The 22,542-nt window shown below is 39.5% G+C and overlaps 2 protein-coding genes across 2 annotated transcripts in view; both read right to left on the bottom strand.

Annotated features, from left to right (window-relative positions):
- Positions 1-730: 730 nt before the first annotated feature.
- Positions 731-2,976, bottom strand: LOC139935104 (snaclec purpureotin subunit beta-like). The gene has a single exon (XM_071929568.1). The coding sequence runs from the start codon at positions 2,914-2,916 to the stop codon at positions 2,395-2,397; it is 522 nt and encodes a 173-aa protein (XP_071785669.1). The 5' UTR covers positions 2,917-2,976; the 3' UTR covers positions 731-2,394.
- Positions 2,977-18,557: 15,581 nt separating this feature from the next.
- LOC139935397 (carbohydrate sulfotransferase 15-like) overlaps positions 18,558-22,542 on the bottom strand; it is a 42,557-nt gene continuing 38,572 nt past the window's right edge. Inside the window, exons 7-8 of the mRNA XM_071929962.1 lie at positions 20,787-20,931; positions 18,558-19,931 (exon numbers count right to left, since the gene is read on the bottom strand). Coding sequence (XP_071786063.1) covers positions 19,762-19,931; positions 20,787-20,931 — 315 coding nt within the window. The 3' untranslated portion in view covers positions 18,558-19,761. The remainder of the gene's footprint in view (positions 19,932-20,786; positions 20,932-22,542) is intronic.

Consider the following 22,542-nt stretch of genomic DNA (forward strand, 5'->3'; position numbering starts at 1 on the left):
ATTTCCCCTTTACTATAAAGAGCTATAGGAGACTTCCAAGTATTTTACGTGTATTTTTTATTATTTGGAATTGTTCACTGTTTCAATGGGAGTTTATTTAAAGGCAGTGGACACTATTGGTAATTACTCAAAATAATTATCAGCATAAAACCTCTCCTGGTAATGAGTAATGGGGAGAGGTTGATAGTATAAAACATTGTGAGAAACGGCTCCCTCTGAAGTGACGTAGTTTTCGAGAAAGAAGTAGTTTTCCACGAATTTGATTTCGAGACCTCAAGTTTAGAATTTGAGGTCTCGAAATCAACCATCTAAACGCACACAACTTTGTGTGACAAGGGTGTTTTTTTCTGTCATTATTATCTCGCAACTTCGACGACCAATTGAGCTCAAATTTTCACAGGTTTGTTATTTTATGCATATGTTGAGATACACCAAGTGAGAAGACTGATCTTTGACAATTACCAATAGTGTCTACTGTCTTTAATAGTGGGGTGCACCCATAAGGGGACAACATCTCCGGGGAAAGATTTCTCTTGGACACGCTGTGACAGGAGATTCTGCCCCCTGGGATTCTGTGTGTCCCCCCCTCCCCACCCAACCCCATTTTTATGGCAAAATGCAATAGTCTTATTGAAACTTTTCGTCTTTATTGTGTTTTATACCAGTTTTATACATATTTGTTAATATATATAATTTTGCTTGTATAAAATTGTATTTTAATTTTGTTTATACTATAAAACTAAAGTTGTCTGGTTAGTATTTCTGGTATTGGCGGACTCGTTGGAGGTATTAAGTTGCGTTGATTTCTTTTTATTTTATAATTATGTTTGTTTTTTCTTTTTTTACTTCAGTTGCCATTTTTGTTTATTTTGTTTACGTTAATGTTACATTTCTGTGATAACATAATTACAAATGTTGTATTTTCTTTTACTAGGCCATTCAGAAGTTATAGTCAAGGTCGACACAAAAAAAACAATTCTCGAAATTGTGGGTGGGTCAAAGGAAATAACTGAAAGTCGAAATTTAGTTTAGTTTTTAGTTCTGATGTTTGATACCTTTGACCAAGACTAGCTGGTTCATTTGAGGCATAACTCTGTTCTTTCAATATTTAAAAATCAAAGTTTGGTTTGGGTGGATGGGTGGGTCAAAATAATTTCGAGAATTCTTTTTCTCGAATTTTGTTAATCGACTATTCTGAATGACCCCAATGAGCGGGCTCTTCAGGGCGTCACTTTTTATGTTTTATCTCTACTCGAACATTGTACTGTCCAAATAATTAAACAATTAAATAATAAAATAAAAACAAGTGTAATGTTAATAATACAATTGACACTCAACATAAAGAAAACAAAACACATTATTTGTCTATCTCCATGTGGTTTATAAGATTTGAAAAAAAAAGAAAAACAAGTTATCCAATCCAACTTAAAAGCCAACATTTATCTGTCTGTTCATTTGAAATCAGTGAGAAAAAAACACGATCGGCAGCTGTCATTGTTCTCGTTATTTGTTCAAACAGAAAAAAGTAATAGACAATGTGCTTTATAATAATCACCTTCTTAATATTGAACAATGAATGCAAGTTTTTAAACTTTAATTTAAAAATGTAATGCTTTTTTAGGCCTTTTGCCTAAAGAAACATTAGAAGGTTACTATTAAACACCAACTACTGAAACCAAAATCAAAGTCAAACAGCAAAACTTACTTTCAAATTATGAAGTAGATGATGGATTGTACCAGGCAGTAAAATATGAAGAAGAAAAAATATTAATAAATAAAATTCGTTCATCTTTTGATAACTCGTGTAATGAATTGTTGTCTCAATACTTTTCAAACTAGTGTTGCAATGTTCACATTTTACCTCGGCTGCGAAAGCCAGCGATCCCTGCATACCAATAGGCTAAGAAGAAGTTACTACTCATTTAAATAATTTTCTAATCTGAGAAATACTTCAAACCCCAAAGCCTTTCTCATGCAGCTGAAATCACACAAATTTGCGCAACAAGGCTTTTTTTTTTTTTTTTTTTTTTGGGGGGGGGGGGGCGTTCTTGCAACTATATAATGACCACATTTTCACAGGTTTGTTATGCATAATGTTAGGATACATCAAGTAAGAATAAGAGTCTCTGAACAGTTACCAAACGTGTCAAGTGTCTTTTAATTATATGAAACAGCTGACAAAATTGAATCCAAGGATGCACATACGAAAGCTGCAAACTTTCAAGCTTATCTAATAAAATTCACCAATCAAATACACCAAAGATGAATTAAAGTGGCTGACTAGGTAGCTAATTGTTTTTATAGTTCAGGAAGCAACTTGAGAAAGTTCTGAGTGATTACGGAGATACCATGATGGTGTGTCGAGCTTGGCTGGTGCAGCAATCAGTCACTGATTCACAGCGGAACCTTGCAGATGTAGGGCATCTTTCTCTCACAGTACTCAGTTGTCCAAAAGCCTCCTCGAATAAACGCACACTTTTTGTCTTCGATGGGTTGACTCTCTGCCCAATTGGTGTAAAACCTAACGTTCCCGTCAGACCAAATAAAACCAATGTTAATACTATCATTTGTATCGCTGAGTCCGATCCATGCTGTATCACCTGTGGCTGGTGGATTGGTTGCAAGCCAAAGGTCAGTCACGAATTCGTTCTCCTGTTGGCTTAGAATGGACACAAGATGACCCTGTCCACTTGGTCTCTCCTCCAGTCTGCAATCGGCTTCGGCTTCGCTCTGTGTTTTCTGATTGGTAAAGACTCTATAGCAGAAGTTATCATACTCCTGATACGACCATGGGCATGATGCACGACGTACCTCTTCGAACCCCCTGAGCTCAACCGGTACGACTGGACCATCATTTTGGGCTACTCCAAGACCGATCAACTGCCCCATCAGGAAACAAACCCTCCAAAATGCCATCGCAGACTATAACTGAATTCAAACTCTATGCAGAATATAGGAACGGGTGGATATCTCTGCTTTAGACGAACGTGTCTGTTTCCTGGGAACAAACTGCGACTTATAAAGCATTTCGATGACTGTCCCAGTCCCTGAGGCGACAACTGTAATTAATGAATGTTTTAATGAACTTCTATTGTGTCCATTTCACCTTTTGTAATACGCTTAATAACTTCATTACACAAACTCTTTATCAATTACCTGTAAAAGAAAAGTTTTAAAAGACTTATAATTGTTCAAATGATGTACAAAAACAGGTGCTCTTTTCTCTTCCCAATGTTATTGTAAATTAATCATAACCAAGATTGAATTCCAATTGTGTCAACTTTGGCTTTTTGTTATACGCTTCATAACTTCATTAAACCAGTGTTTTTTATGCGACTGGTTAAACATAAAAATAAAAAAAAATAACAATAACGTGGGAAATATTTTTTAAAAGACTGAAGTTGCATTAAGTGCCCCTTTTCTCTTTTAAAGGCAGTGGACACTATTGGTTATTACTCAAAATAATTATCAGCATAAAACCTCACTTGGTAACGAGTAATGGGGAGAGGTTGATGGTATAAAACATTGTGAGAAACGGCTCCCTCTGAAGTGACACAGTTTTCGAGAAAGAAGTAATTTTCCACAAATTTGATTTCGAGACCTCAAGTTTAGAATTTGAGGTCTCGAAATCAAGCATCTGAAAGCACACAACTTCGTGTGACAAGGATATTTTTTTTCTTCCATTATTATCCATCAAATTCGACGACCAATTGAGTTCAAATTTTCACAGGTTTGTTATTTTATGCGTATGTTGAGATCCACAAAGTGAGAAGACTGATCTTTGACAACTACTATTAGTGTCCAGCGTCTTTAAGGACCAACCCAACAAACACTGCGCCATCCATTATCCTCGCTACGACAGCCGTTTACTGTGAACCCTGGTGGTTCATCACCAAACTTAAGCCCTTTTCACACTACAGAGCCATTTCCCAGGAACTAAACTCCCGGGAAAATCCCGGCAGTTTTTAACCCCACCGCCACCCCAACAACCGTTCTTACTATCCCAATTTGGTAACTCCCGGGAGTACTATTTCCCAGGAATATGCACGGTCGTTTCACACTTAAAACCCCAGGAAACGTGGTAAACAGGTCAGCCCATGCGGAAGTTACAAAATGTTTGTGGACGGAAGTCCGTTCCCACAATGCCACGCGGCCGGCTGCAAAATCCTTGCCACATGCGACCCAAAATGGCTGCACATTAATTGTGTATTTGCGTGTTGTTATACCAATATATTGTGTGATTACGGCGGAGAAGAAGTCTTGCAGTTGGGGGAAGACGTCGCTGACGTCTTGTCAGGAGAAGACGATTGCTGTGACAGTGTTTTAAAGACATGCGGTATAACAATCGGATGGAATTTGTCGTGCGATTGACGGGTTTCATGGCACTTGCTGGAAGTATTGGTCAAAGGTCAATCTGGTCTACCATGAAGAGCGGCCACTGGTGGGAGCAAGTTGCAATTAGAAAAAGCGAAAGGGAGCTTTCTACTCTGCGTCAGCTTTTTTTTCTTTTGAGAACTGTAATTGAATGGACTTTTGTGTCCGTGTTTTACCCAGAGGTTTTGTGTTGGCGTTCATCTAATTTTTTGTGTGTTCACACTGTAGTTATTTCCCGGGAAATTCCCGGGAACTTTTGGTTGATCTGTTCACACTACAAAAATACTCCCGGAAATTTCCCGGGAAATAATTAACCCTGCTCAGGGGCACGGTTAAGGGAATCAACCCTGGGGTAAGGCCTAGAAATTTTCTGAATGGCATTTTCGAAGGATTGCATAATAATGTCCATGATGTTAGGGCCAAGGTAATTCAAGGTTTTATAGAAAAAAATACCGCATGGTCGATTTTGCACAATCAGACAATAGCAGTAGAAAGAAAAAGAATCATTCTTCCCTTCCAATATCAACAGTGCTGTTTTCCCATCGTGCAAAGAAAGAACACGGAATAGGCTTTAACCCTATTATTGGCTAGCATTTTTTCATGGTTTCATAAAGACTTTTAAATGTATGTTTCTTCTAAAAAAAATGTTTGCAGAGAAGACTTATGCAATAGAAAATATTTAGGCCTTGGAAAAAAAAAGAAATATTCTACCGACCTATAGTCTTTTTTTCCAAGGTTTTCAGTTTTTTCTGCAATGGGCAGGGATCCGTTCATACCCAGCACCACGCAGGCAGTCAGCCAATTTTGAGAAAACTTTCCCGTATCTTGTAGGCCTATGCCCATCTAGCTGTTTTTGGACTGCATCGTCGGCCCAAAATGCAAATAGTTTCAAAATTTCATCATCACTCCATCGGTCACTTCTACCCATCGTAAGAAATTGAGCAACAAATTAAACTAAAATATTTACTGTCAGATGATAGACAGCAATGTCGATCGAAGAACTCAAATCTGACTCTGTGGGCAACACAAGTCCACCAACGGCCAAGTACATGTAAAAATACGAAATACCATACACACATGGCGTGTGTACGAGAAGGAAGCTTGTTCACGCCAAATATTTATTCTATTCCTATTCCATTCACGTGGTCTATTTTTTAATTCTTATATTTATTTGTAAATTACAGATGTAATTCACTTTTATTTTCGTACCTAAATGTAAACACTTTCAGAAGGAGAAAACAAAAACTCCAAGACCGATCAACTGCCCCATCAGGAAACAAACCCTCCAAAATGCCGTCGCAGACTATAACTGAATTCAAACTCTATGCAGAATATAGGAACGGGTGGATATCTCTGCTTTAGACGAACGTGTCTGTTTCCTGGGAACAAACTGCGACTTATAAAGCATTTCGATGACTGTCCCAGTCCCTGAGGCGACAACTGTAATTAATGAATGTTTTAATGAACTTCTATTGTGTCCATTTCACCTTTTGTAATACGCTTAATAACTTCATTACACAAACTCTTTATCAATTACCTGTAAAAGAAAAGTTTTAAAAGACTTATAATTGTTCAAATGATGTACAAAAACAGGTGCTCTTTTCTCTTCCCAATGTTATTGTAAATTAATCATAGCCAAGATTGAATTTCAATTGTGTCAACTTTGGCTTTTTGTTATACGCTTCATAACTTCATTAAACCAGTGTTTTTTATGCGACTGGTTAAACATAAAAATAAAAAAAAATAACAATAACGTGGGAAATATTTTTTAAAAGACTGAAGTTGCATTAAGTGCCCCTTTTCTCTTTTAAAGGCAGTGGACACTATTGGTTATTACTCAAAATAATTATCAGCATAAAACCTCACTTGGTAACAAGTAATGGGGAGAGGTTGATGGTATAAAACATTGTGAGAAACGGCTCCCTCTGAAGTGACACAGTTTTCGAGAAAGAAGTAATTTTCCACAAATTTGATTTCGAGACCTCAAGTTTAGAATTTGAGGTCTCGAAATCAAGCATCTGAAAGCACACAACTTCGTGTGACAAGGATATTTTTTTTCTTCCATTATTATCCATCAAATTCGACGACCAATTGAGTTCAAATTTTCACAGGTTTGTTATTTTATGCGTATGTTGAGATCCACAAAGTGAGAAGACTGATCTTTGACAACTACTATTAGTGTCCAGCGTCTTTAAGGACCAACCCAACAAACACTGCGCCATCCATTATCCTCGCTACGACAGCCGTTTACTGTGAACCCTGGTGGTTCATCACCAAACTTAAGCCCTTTTCACACTACAGAGCCATTTCCCGGGAACTAAACTCCCGGGAAAATCCCGGCAGTTTTTAACCCCACCGCCACCCCAACAACCGTTCTCACTATCCCAATTTGGTAACTCCCGGGAGTACTATTTCCCAGGAATATGCACGGTCGTTTCACACTTAAAACCCCAGGAAACGTGGTAAACAGGTCAGCCCATGCGGAAGTTACAAAATGTTTGTGGACGGAAGTCCGTTCCCACAATGCCACGCGGCCGGCTGCAAAATCCTTGCCACATGCGACCCAAAATGGCTGCACATTAATTGTGTATTTGCGTGTTGTTATACCAATATATTGTGTGATTACGGCGGAGAAGAAGTCTTGCAGTTGGGGGAAGACGTCGCTGACGTCTTGTCAGGAGAAGACGATTGCTGTGACAGTGTTTTAAAGACATGCGGTATAACAATCGGATGGAATTTGTCGTGCGATTGACGGGTTTCATGGCACTTGCTGGAAGTATTGGTCAAAGGTCAATCTGGTCTACCATGAAGAGCGGCCACTGGTGGGAGCAAGTTGCAATTAGAAAAAGCGAAAGGGAGCTTTCTACTCTGCGTCAGCTTTTTTTTCTTTTGAGAACTGTAATTGAATGGACTTTTGTGTCCGTGTTTTACCCAGAGGTTTTGTGTTGGCGTTCATCTAATTTTTTTGTGTGTTCACACTGTAGTTATTTCCCGGGAAATTCCCGGGAACTTTTGGTTGATCTGTTCACACTACAAAAATACTCCCGGAAATTTCCCGGGAAATAATTAACCCTGCTCAGGGGCACGGTTAAGGGAATCAACCCTGGGGTAAGGCCTAGAAATTTTCTGAATGGCATTTTCGAAGGATTGCATAATAATGTCCATGATGTTAGGGCCAAGGTAATTAAAGGTTTTATAGAAAAAAATACCGCATGGTCGATTTTGCACAATCAGACAATAGCAGTAGAAAGAAAAAGAAGCATTCTTCCCTTCCAATATCAACAGTGCTGTTTTCCCATCGTGCAAAGAAAGAACACGGAATAGGCTTTAACCCTATTATTGGCTAGCATTTTTTCATGGTTTCATAAAGACTTTTAAATGTATGTTTCTTCTAAAAAAATGTTTGCAGAGAAGACTTATGCAATAGAAAATATTTAGGCCTTGGAAAAAAAAAATATTCTACCGACCTATAGTCTTTTTTTCCAAGGTTTTCAGTTTTTTTCTGCAATGGGCAGGGATCCGTTCATACCCAGCACCACGCAGGCAGTCAGCCAATTTTGAGAAAACTTTCCCGTATCTTGTAGGCCTATGCCCATCTAGCTGTTTTTGGACTGCATCGTCGGCCCAAAATGCAAATAGTTTCAAAATTTCATCATCACTCCATCGGTCACTTCTTCCCATCGTAAGAAATTGAGCAACAAATTAAACTAAAACATTTACTGTCAGATGGTAGACAGCAATGTCGATCGAAGAACTCAAATCTGACTCTGTGGGCAACACAAGTCCACCAACGGCCAAGTACATGTAAAAATACGAAATACCATACACACATGGCGTGTGTACGAGAAGGAAGCTTGTTCACGCCAAATATTTATTCTATTCCTATTCCATTCACGTGGTCTATTTTTTAATTCTTATATTTATTTGTAAATTACAGATGTAATTCACTTTTATTTTCGTACCTAAATGTAAACACTTTCAGAAGGAGAAAACAAAAAAGGGCTATTGTTACCGCGAGAATTATTTGGCGCGCTATTTTTGACGTCTATGATGAAGGACGTCTCAACACAGTGGAAGCAAAATGTGGGGTAAGTTAAACCCGCTTTCGTTCTCACTAGCTGCTTCTCCCGGGAACACAACAACTTTTTTCCCCTGGAAAAACGTTTTTCCCCTGGAAACTCGTTTACCCCTACCCCTGTTTGTAGTGTGAACAGATCGACCAAAAGTTATCGGGATTTTCCCGGGAAATACCTGTAGTGTGAAAAGGGCTTAAGTCACACCTAGTTGTATATAATGTAAATAAACCATAATACTCATAATTTGACCCCTTGAAAATGTATACCCTGTTGGAAGTTGAAATATCTTTGATTCATGTAAAGAGAAGTTGTCCAAACATACTCATTTGCATGTTCATTTAGTTGAAACCAACGGTTCTTTTCAGAACCACCCCAACTCATCAAGAGATAGTCATTACATAGTGTTACCGCAACCTTTCCATATCGTATTTCCACCATGCAAAGTTTCAAATCTTATTGTGTGCCAGCAGCCGCTCGCTGACAGGGATGTTAGTGTGTCAGAAGTTAACGAACAGTATGCTCGAATAAAATCGCTTAGGAGGGGAAATATAAAAAGTGTCAGAGCACTTTTGTTTTTTTGTCAATTGACAAAGTTATTTCCAGTTAATCCTACCATAGGTATTTGTCATCATTAAGCATCAAAGCAAGTTTTACATTAAAAGGTCGATAAAACTCCTTTAATAACTGTACGGTTTCTGGTAGCATTGGTTTGTACTTTCTCTTCTTGACGTGTGACGGAGTCTTGCGGCAAGCCTGTTCAATGGCAGAACTATCAAGTTTCCCTGCGTGGAAACCAACAAAAAGGTATACGTTCTACTGTGATTGCAAACTTTACAAAATTACAAAAGGTTTCAAAATTACATCATTTGTATTGATCTTTTAGTTAAAATGCTTAACTAAAAGGTTTCCGTCCAAATTTAGATGATAAACTTTACATTGAAATTTTAAGTAAACCTCCATTAATGAAACAACAAATTTTGACTAGGAAAAAAAATAAAGAAAAACAAAACTGCCAAAACTGGTTATTTCAAACAATTATAGCTGGTTTAATGCTGGTTTTATGTGACAACACCTATTATGTCAATTATAACACCGCAGTTTTACAGTGCTATTTTGATCAGTGGGTGTTTCTTTTTTGGCTTGACAACACATTTATACTCACATCGCTTACATCATTTCCCAATGTCTTATTAGAATCAGTGCATCAGGATGAGACATAACTATGGTGGCCCTGAAGGGACATCGCACATCGCAAATATCTTTGCAAATAATATTTGCGATGTCGCAGATATCTTTGCAAATATCTTTGCAAATATTTGCGATGTCGCAAATAGTACAACTCGCTGTGTACACAGTAATGGAATGAAGGCTGGAACCCGAACAACCTTCTAAGCTCTTGAAAAAATATCGGACACGTGACCCGCTCTAACGAAATGAGGGATGTCTAGTGAATTTCACCTTTGCGTTTTTCATAATAATCCGATTAAGCAAATCTTAATATTTTAAATGAACTAAAAATCAAGACCATACGACCTTCCTGTCTGAAATAATGTGGAATTTTCGACGACCTTGACGCTTAATGTTATGACCCGTTTTGGAAAAAACAAACTCCAGAAAAATTAATTTGACAAAACGCGACGTCTCACACACTCATTAAAATAATAATTTTTATTTGTTTACGATAATGAAAACATCAATTTTTAACCCCCCGTGGTCAGGCAAACAAAATTACCAAAATGAACAAACAACTCAATGAGAAGTTAGATTATGATGTGTAGACAATTTCAACAATAAGTTTGACAATGTTTATGTTTGTGACAAAGAAATAATACGGTATGCTTGTCCGCCATTTTAAAAACCACTCGCAAACACCTCAGAAGTATGTTCGCCTAAAGTTGCCATAGTTCGCCAACGGTGGCGGCGAACAACTCGTTCCACTTGAAATTGTTGGCGAACGTGCGCAACTGCTGGCAACGTTTGCGCGAGTGGAACGCACCCCTGGGGTTGCCTTTGGTGACCTTTGAACCCCTTTCAGTGTTGACACGTGTTTTTGGTGGCTATATTTAGACACCTCTAATCTTTGGCTTTCCAATGGTACTCTTGGTGGCGCTATGCAAGTTGTGTGAAAAGTTTTGCGACGCTCGCCAAATTTGGTGTTTTCAATGAATGTTCGCTGTCTGTCCCGTGGGATTTGGAACATTTTTGGATAATTACGTCAAGAACATGGCTCAGAAATCGTCTGTTTTTACATCTTTAGTAATCTTTTGACGAAAAGGTAAGACCATAGTAAGTTTAATCAAGATTTAGGCAACCCAAAAGTGTAAAAATTAAAAAATCAAAAAAATCAATAATTTTCAATAATTGTTTGTTATGATTATGTTCGGTGTCAAATTACACGAAATGAAACTTTACTAGACATTCCTCATTCCGTTATATGCGACGAAGTATACGATCAAGTATGCAATAATATTTGCGACATCACAAATATTTGCAAAGATATTTGCGACATCGCAGATAATTGCAAAGATATTTGCGATGTGCGATGTCCCTTCAGGGCCACCATAGATAGCCCATCATCCAACACTGTGATAAAATGGACCCATTCTAGCCATCTATCCATTGTATCCGGCGGTGTCGGTGTCGTATCTATAACAGGTACTCTGTAGCTGCAGCCTTGTGGAAGTAAGCATGCTGTGGTAGGGGCCTTGTGAAAGTAAGCATGCTGTGGTAGGGGCCTTGTGGAAGTAAGCATGCTGTGGTAGGGACCTTGTGGAAGTAAGCATGCTGTGGTAGGGCCTTGTGGAAGTAAGCATGCTGAGGTAGGGGCCTTGTGGAAGTAAGCATGCTGTGGTAGGGGCCTTGTGGAAGTAAGCATGCTGTGGTAGGGGCCTTGTGGAAGTAAGCATGCTGTGGTAGGTGCCTTGTGGAACTAAGCATGCTGTGGTAGGGGCCTTGTGGAAGTAAGCATGCTGTGGTAGGGGCCTTGTGGAAGTAAGCATGCTGTGGTAGGGGCCTTGTGGAAGTAAGCATGCTGTGGTAGGGGCCTTGTGGAAGTTAGACTTGTGGACAAGTCGTTAAATCGGCCCCACGCGCTGAGATAGTGGTCTCGCGAGATCACTGCTCTCGCGCGAACTGATGGCTCCCCGATTTCGACTCCTCGTTAACGGTATGATCTAGTTACTTGGACGGCTGAAATCTAGACTAATAATAATATTAACACTAGATTTCAAGCCGTCCAAGTAACTGGCGGGCGCACTTTGGCGATTCAACCGCGCGTAGTACACTATCCAGAATCAAGCACCATAGTCTTGGGCCAAGACTAGTGCTTACTCGGCACGTCCCCAGTTCAGCTGTCCAATGAGCACGCAGAACTCACGTGGACCGTACCAAGCACGTGCCCCACACGTGCTCCGCACTTGCAACGTGCGTACGTTGTGCGCACTGATTTCTGCAGCATAAAAAACCGACGGACGAGTGCCATCATTTCATCTCCAAGATGGCGAAGAAGACACAGAACAACGGGCCGCGGAAGATGAGATGGCAAGAGAGGAAGAGGAGAGGAATAGGAGCGAAGAATAGTCAGACGATGACGCCAGAGAGTGGGTCACAATAAGAACAAAATAAAACCATTTTATTATTTGTTTGACACATCAACTTCTGCATGTTTATTGATTTTGAGGTCTCAAAATCAAGCATCTAAAAGCACACAACTTCGTGTGACAAGGGTGTTTTTTCTTTCGTTATTATCTTGGAACTTCGACGACCAATTGAGCTCAAATTTTTACATTTTGTTATTTTAGGTTTATGTTGAGATACATCAAGTAAAAAGACTAGTCTTTTGACAATTACAAAAAGTGTCCAGTGTCTTTAAAGGCAGTGGGCACTATTGGTTATTACTCAAAATAGTTAAAAGCATAAAACCTTACTTGGTAACGAGTAACGAGAGCTGTTGAAAGTATAAAACATTGTGTAAAACGGCTCCCCTCTAGTTTTCGAAAAGAAGTAGTTTTCCACAATAATGTTTGAATTTGATTTCGAGACCTCAGAATTAGATTTTGAGGCCTCAAAATTAAGGATGTGAAAGCAAACAACTACGTATGACAGTGGTGTTTTTTCTCATTATTATCTCGTAACTTCGACGACCAATAATCGAGCTCACATTTGCACAGATTTGTTATTTTATGCATATGTTGGGATACACCAAGTGAGAAGACTGGTCTTTGACATTTACCAGTAATGTCCAGTGTCTTTAAAAGGAGATAATTTGGCGAGTTCCAGTGATCTTTTTTTTTTATATTGAAAGTAGACTGCAAAATGAACAAGTGTGAGGAAACGGTTTCCCGGTGGTCTTGGGTTCGAAACCCACCCGAGTAGTGCGTCTTAGTAATTGCTCCCTCATGAGGAGTATGACAGGTCGATGTTTTAGGGTGCAACAAAACACAGACTATATTCTTTCCCTGATATCGATGTGTTCACACGAAGCCGGTCCATGGTGTGATTTTCACTATCAGCCAGCTTGCCGATAGAAGTCTGTCAATTCACAAGGAATTTAATTTTTCAGATGAAGCAAAATCTTTCCTGGCAATCGTGGTCAACCCGAATGATAGGCTGGCTATTAGAGTGCAGACTTATACATTCCCGGTTATTGTGAGCCATAAACGTTGATAGAAGGGCGGGGAGATGGTGGTGCGGTACATTTTTGTTAAATTTTTGGGCACCAATAGTTAAAAACACTGGATAAGAATGCTTCGTAATTAACAACACGTAAGGGCTTACTAAAGTCTTACTAAGAGCCACGTAAGTGAAAGATTTACGAGGGCTTCGTGAATACGGCCCCAGTATTCTTACTTGGTGTATCGCAACATCTGCATCAAATAACAAATAATTATGTGAAAATGTGCTCAAATATTTGTCGTCGAAGTTACGAGATAATAATGAGGAAAAAACACCCCTGTCATAAGACGTTGTGTGCTTTCAGATCTGTGATTTCGAGACCTCAAAATCTAATTCTGATGTCTCGAAATCAAATTCAAGTATTTTTGTGGACAAAGACTTATTTCTCGAAAACATTGTTACTTCAGAGGGAGCCGTTTCTAACAATGTTTTGTATTATCATATAAGCTCTCCTTAGATCGTTAACAAAGGTAAGTTTTTATGCGAACACATTTTTTGAGTGACTACCGATAGTCCACTGCCTTTGTGCTACTCTCACACTGTGGCGAATATTTTGCATTTTGAATATTATGAATACTTGAAATTCGCGATGAATTCGCCCTAAAATAGTGCGATTGGATAGTGAATATTTTCTCGGTCGTCCCTTGACCTCTCCTTACAATTATCTTACGAATATTACGCACGCTTTACCAACGTTACCAAAGACTTACCAATGCTAACGAAAACCGACGGCGAATTAGTCTTCACAACATTCGCTTTAATTTGCGGAGCGCTGCGTATTGCTGCTCGCAAACTGTGGCGAGCGTTCTTGCGAAGATTCTTGCGAAGTTATTTGAACTTCGCCGTGAATTCGATCAAAATGGCGATTGAATATTGTACATTTTCATATCAGTCTCGCCCCTCGATCGTCCTCGGTCGGCCCTCTGCTTACCAATATCTTACGAATATGATTACAAATGCTAACCAACGCTGTCAATGCCTTTATGAACATTGTCAACGCTTACGCACGCTTTAACAACATAACCAATGGTTTATCGACGGCAAATTACCGTCTTCGCAACATTCGCTGAAACTAAAAAGCGCTTTCTAAATTTACCGATCTTCGTAAGGAGGTGGGGAATAACTTGGATTGTTTGAGCGATTGTCAAATATTTCCATTCGTAAGCACATTCGCTAGTACATTCGCCACAGTGTGAGAGCAGCATATAGATTCATATAGAAGAGTCTTCTTTAATTTGTTGTGCTAATAAGGATCTTTTTTGGAACTCGATAGTATAGCAACAGGATGAATTTTCAGTCAATGAAATAATCATGAATTTTCAGGTTTTATTAATTGACACAGAGATAAAGCAGTGTAAAGTTAGTTTAACAAAGAAGAGTTACTTTAGGAACGACTGTTCTTGTAGAAAATTAGTTTGAATTAATATTATTTTTTATTTTTTTTGCTGGCGAAAAAAAAAAAAAAAATTAAAAAATAAAACAATGAAAAACTGATCTCACTAGACCATACATTTTTTATGTGACGGTATTAAAATCCAACAAACATAATCATATCAAATTGTACATCATAGAAGCCACCGGACGGCCAGATTTAAAAGTTATTTAGGTCGAGGAAATTTATAAAAATCTCGAGTCGTTCTTTAATTTTCAGAACAATAAAGATTTCGTTGATATTATTGCCTGGAACCAATACCTCGCGCATCAAACTAAATCAATAAAGTCATCAATCCCTGTTTGTCGAGCCTCACACTTAATCTAGGTGTTGACACATTTTGCAATCTTACGGTAGACCCAGCTGATTAGAATTCTACTGATGCCTTTAAGCTCGTACTGAGGGTTCAACCACTGAAGTATAGACTGGTCCCCAAGGTGCTTTTCAGAACCAGTGATTTCATTGGATACAGTGATGCCATTGAATAAACGTGCAGTAACGTAACTTTTGCAGTATCTGTGTTTTGATTGGTCCGAAATGATGTGGGTGAAGCTGACATACAACACCTCGGACCAATCAAAACACATTATGTAGGATTTGAAACTTTGCATGGTGGAAATAAGATCTAGAAGAGTTTGCGGTAACACCATGTAATGACTATCTCTCAATCTCTAAACACATTATATTGAAAGCGTGTCCACGTGTGTATTATGCACACTACAGTTACCGCATGTAACTTATAGTGCGCGTTCGATTAGCTTCCCTGTGTCGACCCCGTGGTGCTCATTCGGGTGAGCCCCTGACAAGAGTTAATCGAACGATCACTCACCGCCTCTCGTGGTGACGACATGCACCTGGGGCCAGCCCTAAGTGACTCGCTCCACAAGCAGGGCTCATTGGGGCTGACCTGGGTGAGCCCCTGGAATGATGTCAAAGCTATTCGAACGTGGCGGGGGCAGACCGGGGTCGACCCAGGGAAGCTACTCGGGTGAGCCTCTGACAAGAGCTTATCGAATAATCAACCATCCTCTCGTGGTGACGTCATGCACCTCGGGCCAACCCTAATGACCCATTCCACAAGCAGGGCACTTGGGGTTTACCCGGGTGAGTCCCTTGAATTCAAACGTGGCGGGGGCAGATCGGGGTTGACCCGGGGAAGCTAACCGAACGCACCTATTGGTACTAGCGTTCGACTGTGTGTGAAATGAACGTAGGTGATATGTGATTATGGACGGGGAGCTATAGGCCACTCTCTGGCGTTATTCACGAGCCTCGCAGTGTGACGTCAGATGTTCAGACTACCATTGAAGCAGCTCATCAGCAACAGGTTTGTGTTTTATACTCGCACTATCTGTACATTTATTTATTTTATTTATTTATTTTAAATCTTTAGACATACACAATAGTTACAAGTTGTACAGGGGATGTCAAAGTTAAAACAAAAGTATAAAACTGTCATCAAATGATGTGTAAGACCCCATTTTCCCGCCCTTGACGGTGTGGCAAGAGAATCTGCGCAGATTCTGTCCTCCTGACAGCGCCCTCTTTTGAACCAAGCTCCTTTAGCTCATGTTAATTTCCAATAGAGATGCACCCAATTATTAACATGGGACAAAACAAGAGCGCCGGTCTTAATTCATAAGAGGGCGCTATCAGAAGAAGTTTGTACACTAAAAGTCGAAATTTGGTTTCTCATTTAACAAAATGATGTCTGATGTTTAATACCTTTGACCAAGAATACCTGGTTCATTTGAGGCATAACTTTGTTCATTCAATATTTAAAAATCAAAGTTTGGGTCGGGTGGGTCAAAACAATTTCGAGAATTATTTGTCTTGCTTATGTTTTAACATATTCTGAAATGCCCCCATGATCGGGGTCTAAGGACGTCACTCTTTACGGTTTGGATGAAAGCTTTTCGACTTTTGCTCTTCCGTCGACAACCTCTACTCGAACATTTTTATTGTCCAAGCAATTTTATTTAAAAAAATAATAATAATATAAACAAAATCATAACTTTTACTTATACCCAACATAAAGAAAACCAAAAACACATTGTTTGTCTATCTGTTTGCCAATTTTACACTCCTAAAGCTGGATTTACTCTTACATAGATCATGCTTTATATATATTTGTTTTTAGTTGACAACTTTTGATGTACATTAACATGTTTATTTATAGTAAACTTTCCTACCTTTTTGTACATAAATTGTTTTATACATATTTTATTACTCATTTTATTACTTGTATTACAACCAGATGTGGGGAGGAAGGTCTATGGACCACAGTAATTATTTTGCTTTTGTTTCTCCTAGCCCATCTGGAAGTATTTTTGTATTGTCATGTATTGTTGAAATAGCTGAATAAATAATAATAATAATAATATTAACTCCCCATGCGGTTTATAAGATTGGAATAAAGTCCCAAACAAAGATATCCAATCCAACCTATAAGCCTAAATTGATCGTTTTGTTCATTTGAAATCCATGTATAAAATACACGATCAGCACTGTCATTGTTCTACTTATCATTTAAAACAGATTAATATTAATAGAAAATGTGTTTTTATAGTAATCATCTGCTTAATATATTGAAATGCTTTTTTGGCCTTTTGCCTAAAGAAACATTAAAAGGTTACCACTACACCCAAATTACTGAAACCCAAATTAAGGATTAAAGTAAAACATACATTCAATATTACAGTATATGAGTTTCAAGGTGATTAAATGACGCCTATATGGTACTGGTAAAAAATGGTTGAATGACAGAATTAGTTCAGTCAAAGAAAATGCCCAATCATATGTTTTCCTTTTATGAGAAAAATGTTTCCATAAATACAATTACTTCATCTTTTGATAACATGGTACTGAATTATTACACCCATCCTTTCAACCCGATGTAGCAAATGTTCACAGTTACATTCAGCTGCGAAAGCAAAGCGAACCCTTGCATACCAATAGACCTTTATCTGCCTCCATCTTGGTCATGCTCCTCGTATCGAACAACATTAATTAATGCTAATCATTATTTTGCAAATAGGAACCAGACTATTAATTGTTCTTCAAGCCTCGGTTTGGTAATATTAATATCAATGGGAGAAATTCAAGATGGCTGCACCATGGTGAAGGTCTATAGGCTAGTCTATCCCATGTTCGCCAAATTGCACTCATGTGAGGGCGGTTTGGATGACGCACGCCACCATTGGATACATTGGCCAAGTTTTTTAGAGCTGCTTATAAGCACAACAAGTAACATGGCCCAACCTAATTATGCTTACCAGAATAAGGTTGCCAACCGAAATACACTTTCGCATGTACAATTTATGACTGGTTTCTTGCTCATCACTGCTGAACGGGAAATTAAGGGAAACTGATGCTTAAGCAGAAAATATTGCTTAACAGTCCTCTGCTAAGCATAAATGAGCCGGATACCAGTCACAAATGGTGTATGTGGCATTGACTTGTAATTTTTCTGATAAGCAAAATATGTTGTGCTTAGCTAGGTTTTGTTTGCTAAAAGCAGCTTAAAGAACTTAGGTTAAGGTGGTGTCCGGGGCGTGTTATTGTTTCACGAAAAGGCGAACAACCAAATGCATGTGATTGAGTACGTTGTTCGTCAATGATGAATAATTGGGAAATTTTTGGCATACACTGTAATGTTTAAAGGCTTGAGGTCAAAGGCAAGTCTTTTCCCTTGGTGTATCTCAAGAAACATACCAAAAAAAAAAGACCTGTGAAAACTTGAACTCAATTGGTCGTCGAAGTGGCGAGGGAATATAGAAGAAAAAACACCCTTGTCGCACGAAGTTGTGTGCTTTTAGATGCTTAATTTTGAGACCTCAGCTGAAGTCTCCAAATCAAATAAAAATATTTTCATGAGAAATTAATTCTTTCTCGCAAACTACGTTACTTCGGAGGGAGCAGTTTCTCACAATGTTTTATACTATCAACAGCTCCCTGATGCTCGATACCTAGCAAGTTGGTATCAAGCAACGGAGAGCTGCTGATAGTATAGTTACTTTGTGAGAAACGGCTCCCTCTGCATAGTAGTAGTTATCAAAGAGAACAATTATAACTTCAAAGCTTATTTTAGTTTATATTTTTAGCAGTGGGAATGTAAATTTAAACTGCCTCTCTAGCTACCGGGCAATCTCGGCGGTCTAGTTAGTAAGACACTGATCTAGAATTGCAAATATCGTAGGTTCGAATCCCACCCGAATCCCGTGCCTGTGATTTATTTTTCACAGAACTCGGGAAAGTACTGAGTACAGATGCAAATGCGATACGATTTTGACGTCACAACCCTGTTTTCGCAGCGAATGTTTCGCAGGGGTTGAACAACAAGTCAACTGATGCGAATTATTCGTTGCGAATTTGTGCCGTCAAAAATCGCATCGCATTCACATTCGCAGGAAGTGTGAACAGGACTTAGATCGTGCGATAAGCATTATCATGATCAGGGGGCTCCGAGAAAGTCATCGTTCACAGAAGTCTGCATATTTTAGAGTCATTTAACCACTAAAAGGTGCAACAAACTTCAGGCCAACATTCACGCGCAAGGCGAACTGTCATTTTTGTATAACCCTATACTGTTTTTAATATTAGCGTTTTGGGTGATACGAATCCATCACAACCTGAGGGTTCTTTGTTCCAACTTATACAATAAATTGGATACAATTCCCATGAATGCTGTAATATTGGTCCTATTTTGGACTGTAGTATGAGAATATGATGGTCAGTCAAAATTAAAGAAACCCAAGAGTCACACTGGTCGGTAACAAAAGAAGAGAAAAGCCATCATACAGTTATACCATTTTACTATCATAGTGTTTGGTATGGCACTTAACAAGACTATAATTGACGTACTGTTTTACTAATAATGACATAGGCCTATATTTATTATTTTTTCAGTAAGACTATCAGCTTTCAAGATTGATTAATTCAATGTTGTGAATTAGAGTACATTAATGGGAGACTGTTAGGACGCTTGGTGGCAGCATACTTGTAAAATTAATTGATCTCGGTAATGTGCGCATGCTCAGAGCTACGTAAACAATGTAAATTTACCTGGTAAGTCTGCTGCCACCTAGTGTTCTAAAGTCTCCAATTAGTAGCATTAAACCATTTCCAAGGACTGAACAATATAAGATAAATGCACTCGATCGAATATTTGTTTTTTTCAATTGACAAAGTTATTTCCAGTTAATCCTACCATAGGTATTTGTCATCATTAAGCATCAAAGCAAGTTCTACATTAAAAGGTCGATAAAACTCCTTTAATAACCGCATGGTTTCTGGTAGCATTGGTTTGTGCTTTCTCCTGTTGACGTTGACCTTGCGGCGGCAAGCCTGTTCAATGACAGCACTATCTAGTTTCCCTGCATGGAAATCAACAAGAAAGGGGTTTTATAACATTATACGTGCCCCGGTGATTGCAAACTTTAATTCGTAGATTGTGCTAAATTTTTAAAAAGCCAGTTTCAAAAGTACATCATTTGTATTGATCTCTTATTTGTGCTTTATTAAAGGTTTTCCATACAAATTTAGATGATAAACTTTACATTGAAATTTTAAGGAAACCACCATTAATAAAGAAAAAAAAAGTTGACTCGGAAAAAAATTAAGAAAAAATAAACTGCAAAAATTAGGTATTTCAAATAATTAATGTTGGTTTAAACTGAACATGGTTTGTATTTGACAACACTCATATTTTTTTTTTTTTTTTTTTTTTTTTTTTTTTGGGGGGGGGGGGGCTTGACAATCCGATTATACCCACATCGTTTTACAACATTTCCCAATGTCTTACTAACGCATCAGGGCATCAGGATGAGACATCCAGCACTGTGATAACATGGTACCATTCTAGCCATCTATTGATTGTATCCGGTGGTTTCGGTGTCGTATATATAACAGGTACTCTGAGCTGCAGCTCTGTGCACCCCAACCCCCCACCCCACCACATCCTGCATGCTTACCTGCATCCATGAATAAAATAGCAAAACCCACTCGTGTAAAAGCTGTCCCAGTTTTGAATAATGAAATAGCAAAGGGTGCTGAATTTTAATAACCGTGATCGAAACCTATAATATAGAAAATCGCAACTGCGTTATAATCACGCTGATAAGCCGTGTGAAGCGACTCAACGTCTCCCATTGAATTAAATAGTTTTCATTTATGTACTTCCATATCGCTTATGTTTGTTGTTGTTCTTTTTATTAAACATTGTGACTTACTCAATTGAAGAAACTCAAACAGTTGAGGCAGAATCTGTGTGCAGTTGGTTTGCCAGTCCTCCATTCGGATAACCTTAATCTGATCACGTGGGTAAAAATTCAGCCAATCACGGAGGAATATTGAGTAACATCCTCTTTTGGTTTTCTTTAAGAAATATTAACACAAAAAAAAATGGTTATAGGGGACGGAAAACTAAGTTAACCACGATACATCGTTCACTTTATGAACATTACAGTAATTTCTTTTGTAGGGTCATGCTTTGGAAATCGCCCAATGTGTCAATTTTTTTCCAAAACTTACTTGTTGTAAAGACGGTAGGGGCCTTGTGGAAGTAAGCATGCTGTGGCAGGGGCCTTGTGGAAGTAAGCATGCTGTGGTAGGGGCCTTGTGGAAGTAAGCATGCTGTGGTAGGGCCTTGTGGAAGTAAGCATGCTGTGGTAGGGGCCTTGTGGAATTAAGCGCGCTGTGGTAGGGGCCTTGTGAAAGTAAGCATGCTGTGGTAGGGGCCTTGTGGAATTAAGCACGCTGTGGTAGGGGCCTTGTGAAAGTAAGCATGCTGTGATAGGGGCTTAGTGGAAGTTAGCATGCTGTGTGGTAGGGGCCTTGTGGATGTAAGCATGCTGTGGTAGGGGCCTTGTGGAAGAAAGCATGCTGTCGTAGATGCCTTGTTGAAGTAAGCATGCTGCTATAGGGGCCTTGTGGAAGTAAGCATGCTGTGGTAGGGGCCTTGTGGAAGTTAGCATGCTGTGGTAGGGGCCTTGTGGAAGTAAGCATGCTGTGGTAGGGGCCTTGTGGAAGTTAGCATGCTGTGTGGTAGGGGCCTTGTGGAAGTAAGCATGCTGTGGTAGGGGCCTTGTGGAAAATAGCATGCTGTGGTAGGGGCCTTGTGGAAGTAAGCATGCTGTGGTAGGGGCCTTGTGGAAGTTAGCATGCTGTGTGGTAGGGGCCTTGTGGAAGTAAGCATGCTGTGGTAGGGGCCTTGTGAAAATAAGCATGCTGTGGTAGGGGCCTTGTGGAAGTAAGCATGCTGTGGTAGGGGCCTTGTGGAAGAAAGCATGCTGTGGTAGGGGCCTTGTGGAAGTAAGCATGCTGTGGTAGGGGCCTTGTGGAAGAAAGCATGCTGTGGTAGGGGCCTTGTGGAAGAAAGCATGCTGTGGTAGGGGCCTTGTGGAAAATAGCATGCTGTGGTAGGGGCCTTGTGGAAGTAAGCATGCTGTGGTAGGGGCCTTGTGGAAGTTAGCATGCTGTGTGGTAGGGGCCTTGTGGAAGTAAGCATGCTGTGGTAGGGGCCTTGTGAAAATAAGCATGCTGTGGTAGGGGCCTTGTGGAAGTAAGCATGCTGTGGTAGGGGCCTTGTGGAAGAAAGCATGCTGTGGTAGGGGCCTTGTGGAAGTAAGCATGCTGTGGTAGGGGCCTTGTGGAAGAAAGCATGCTGTGGTAGGGGCCTTGTGGAAGAAAGCATGCTGTGGTAGGGGCCTTGTGGATGTAAGCATGCTGTGGTAGGGGACTTATGGAAGAAAGCATGCTGTGGTAGATGCCTTGTGGAAGTAAGCATGCTGTGGTAGGGACCTTGTGAAAGTAAGCACGCTGTTGTAGGGGCCTTGTGGAAGTAAGCATGCTGTGGTAGGGGCCTTGTAAAAGTAAGCATGCTGTGGTAGGGGCCTTGTGGAAGTTAGCATGCTGTGGTAGGGGCCTTGTGGAAGTAAATACGCACCTTGGAAAACGAGATCAGTCAAGGTCCGAACTGAAGTCTCC

The sequence above is a fragment of the Asterias amurensis genome, chromosome 3, assembly GCF_032118995.1.
Source record: "Asterias amurensis chromosome 3, ASM3211899v1".
NCBI lineage: Eukaryota > Metazoa > Echinodermata > Asteroidea > Forcipulatida > Asteriidae > Asterias > Asterias amurensis.

Excerpts from the sequence above, each read along its gene's own strand:
- LOC139935104 (XM_071929568.1), bottom strand. The coding sequence starts at position 2,916 with ATGGCATTTTGGAGGGTTTGTTTCCTGATGGGGCAGTTGATCGGTCTT.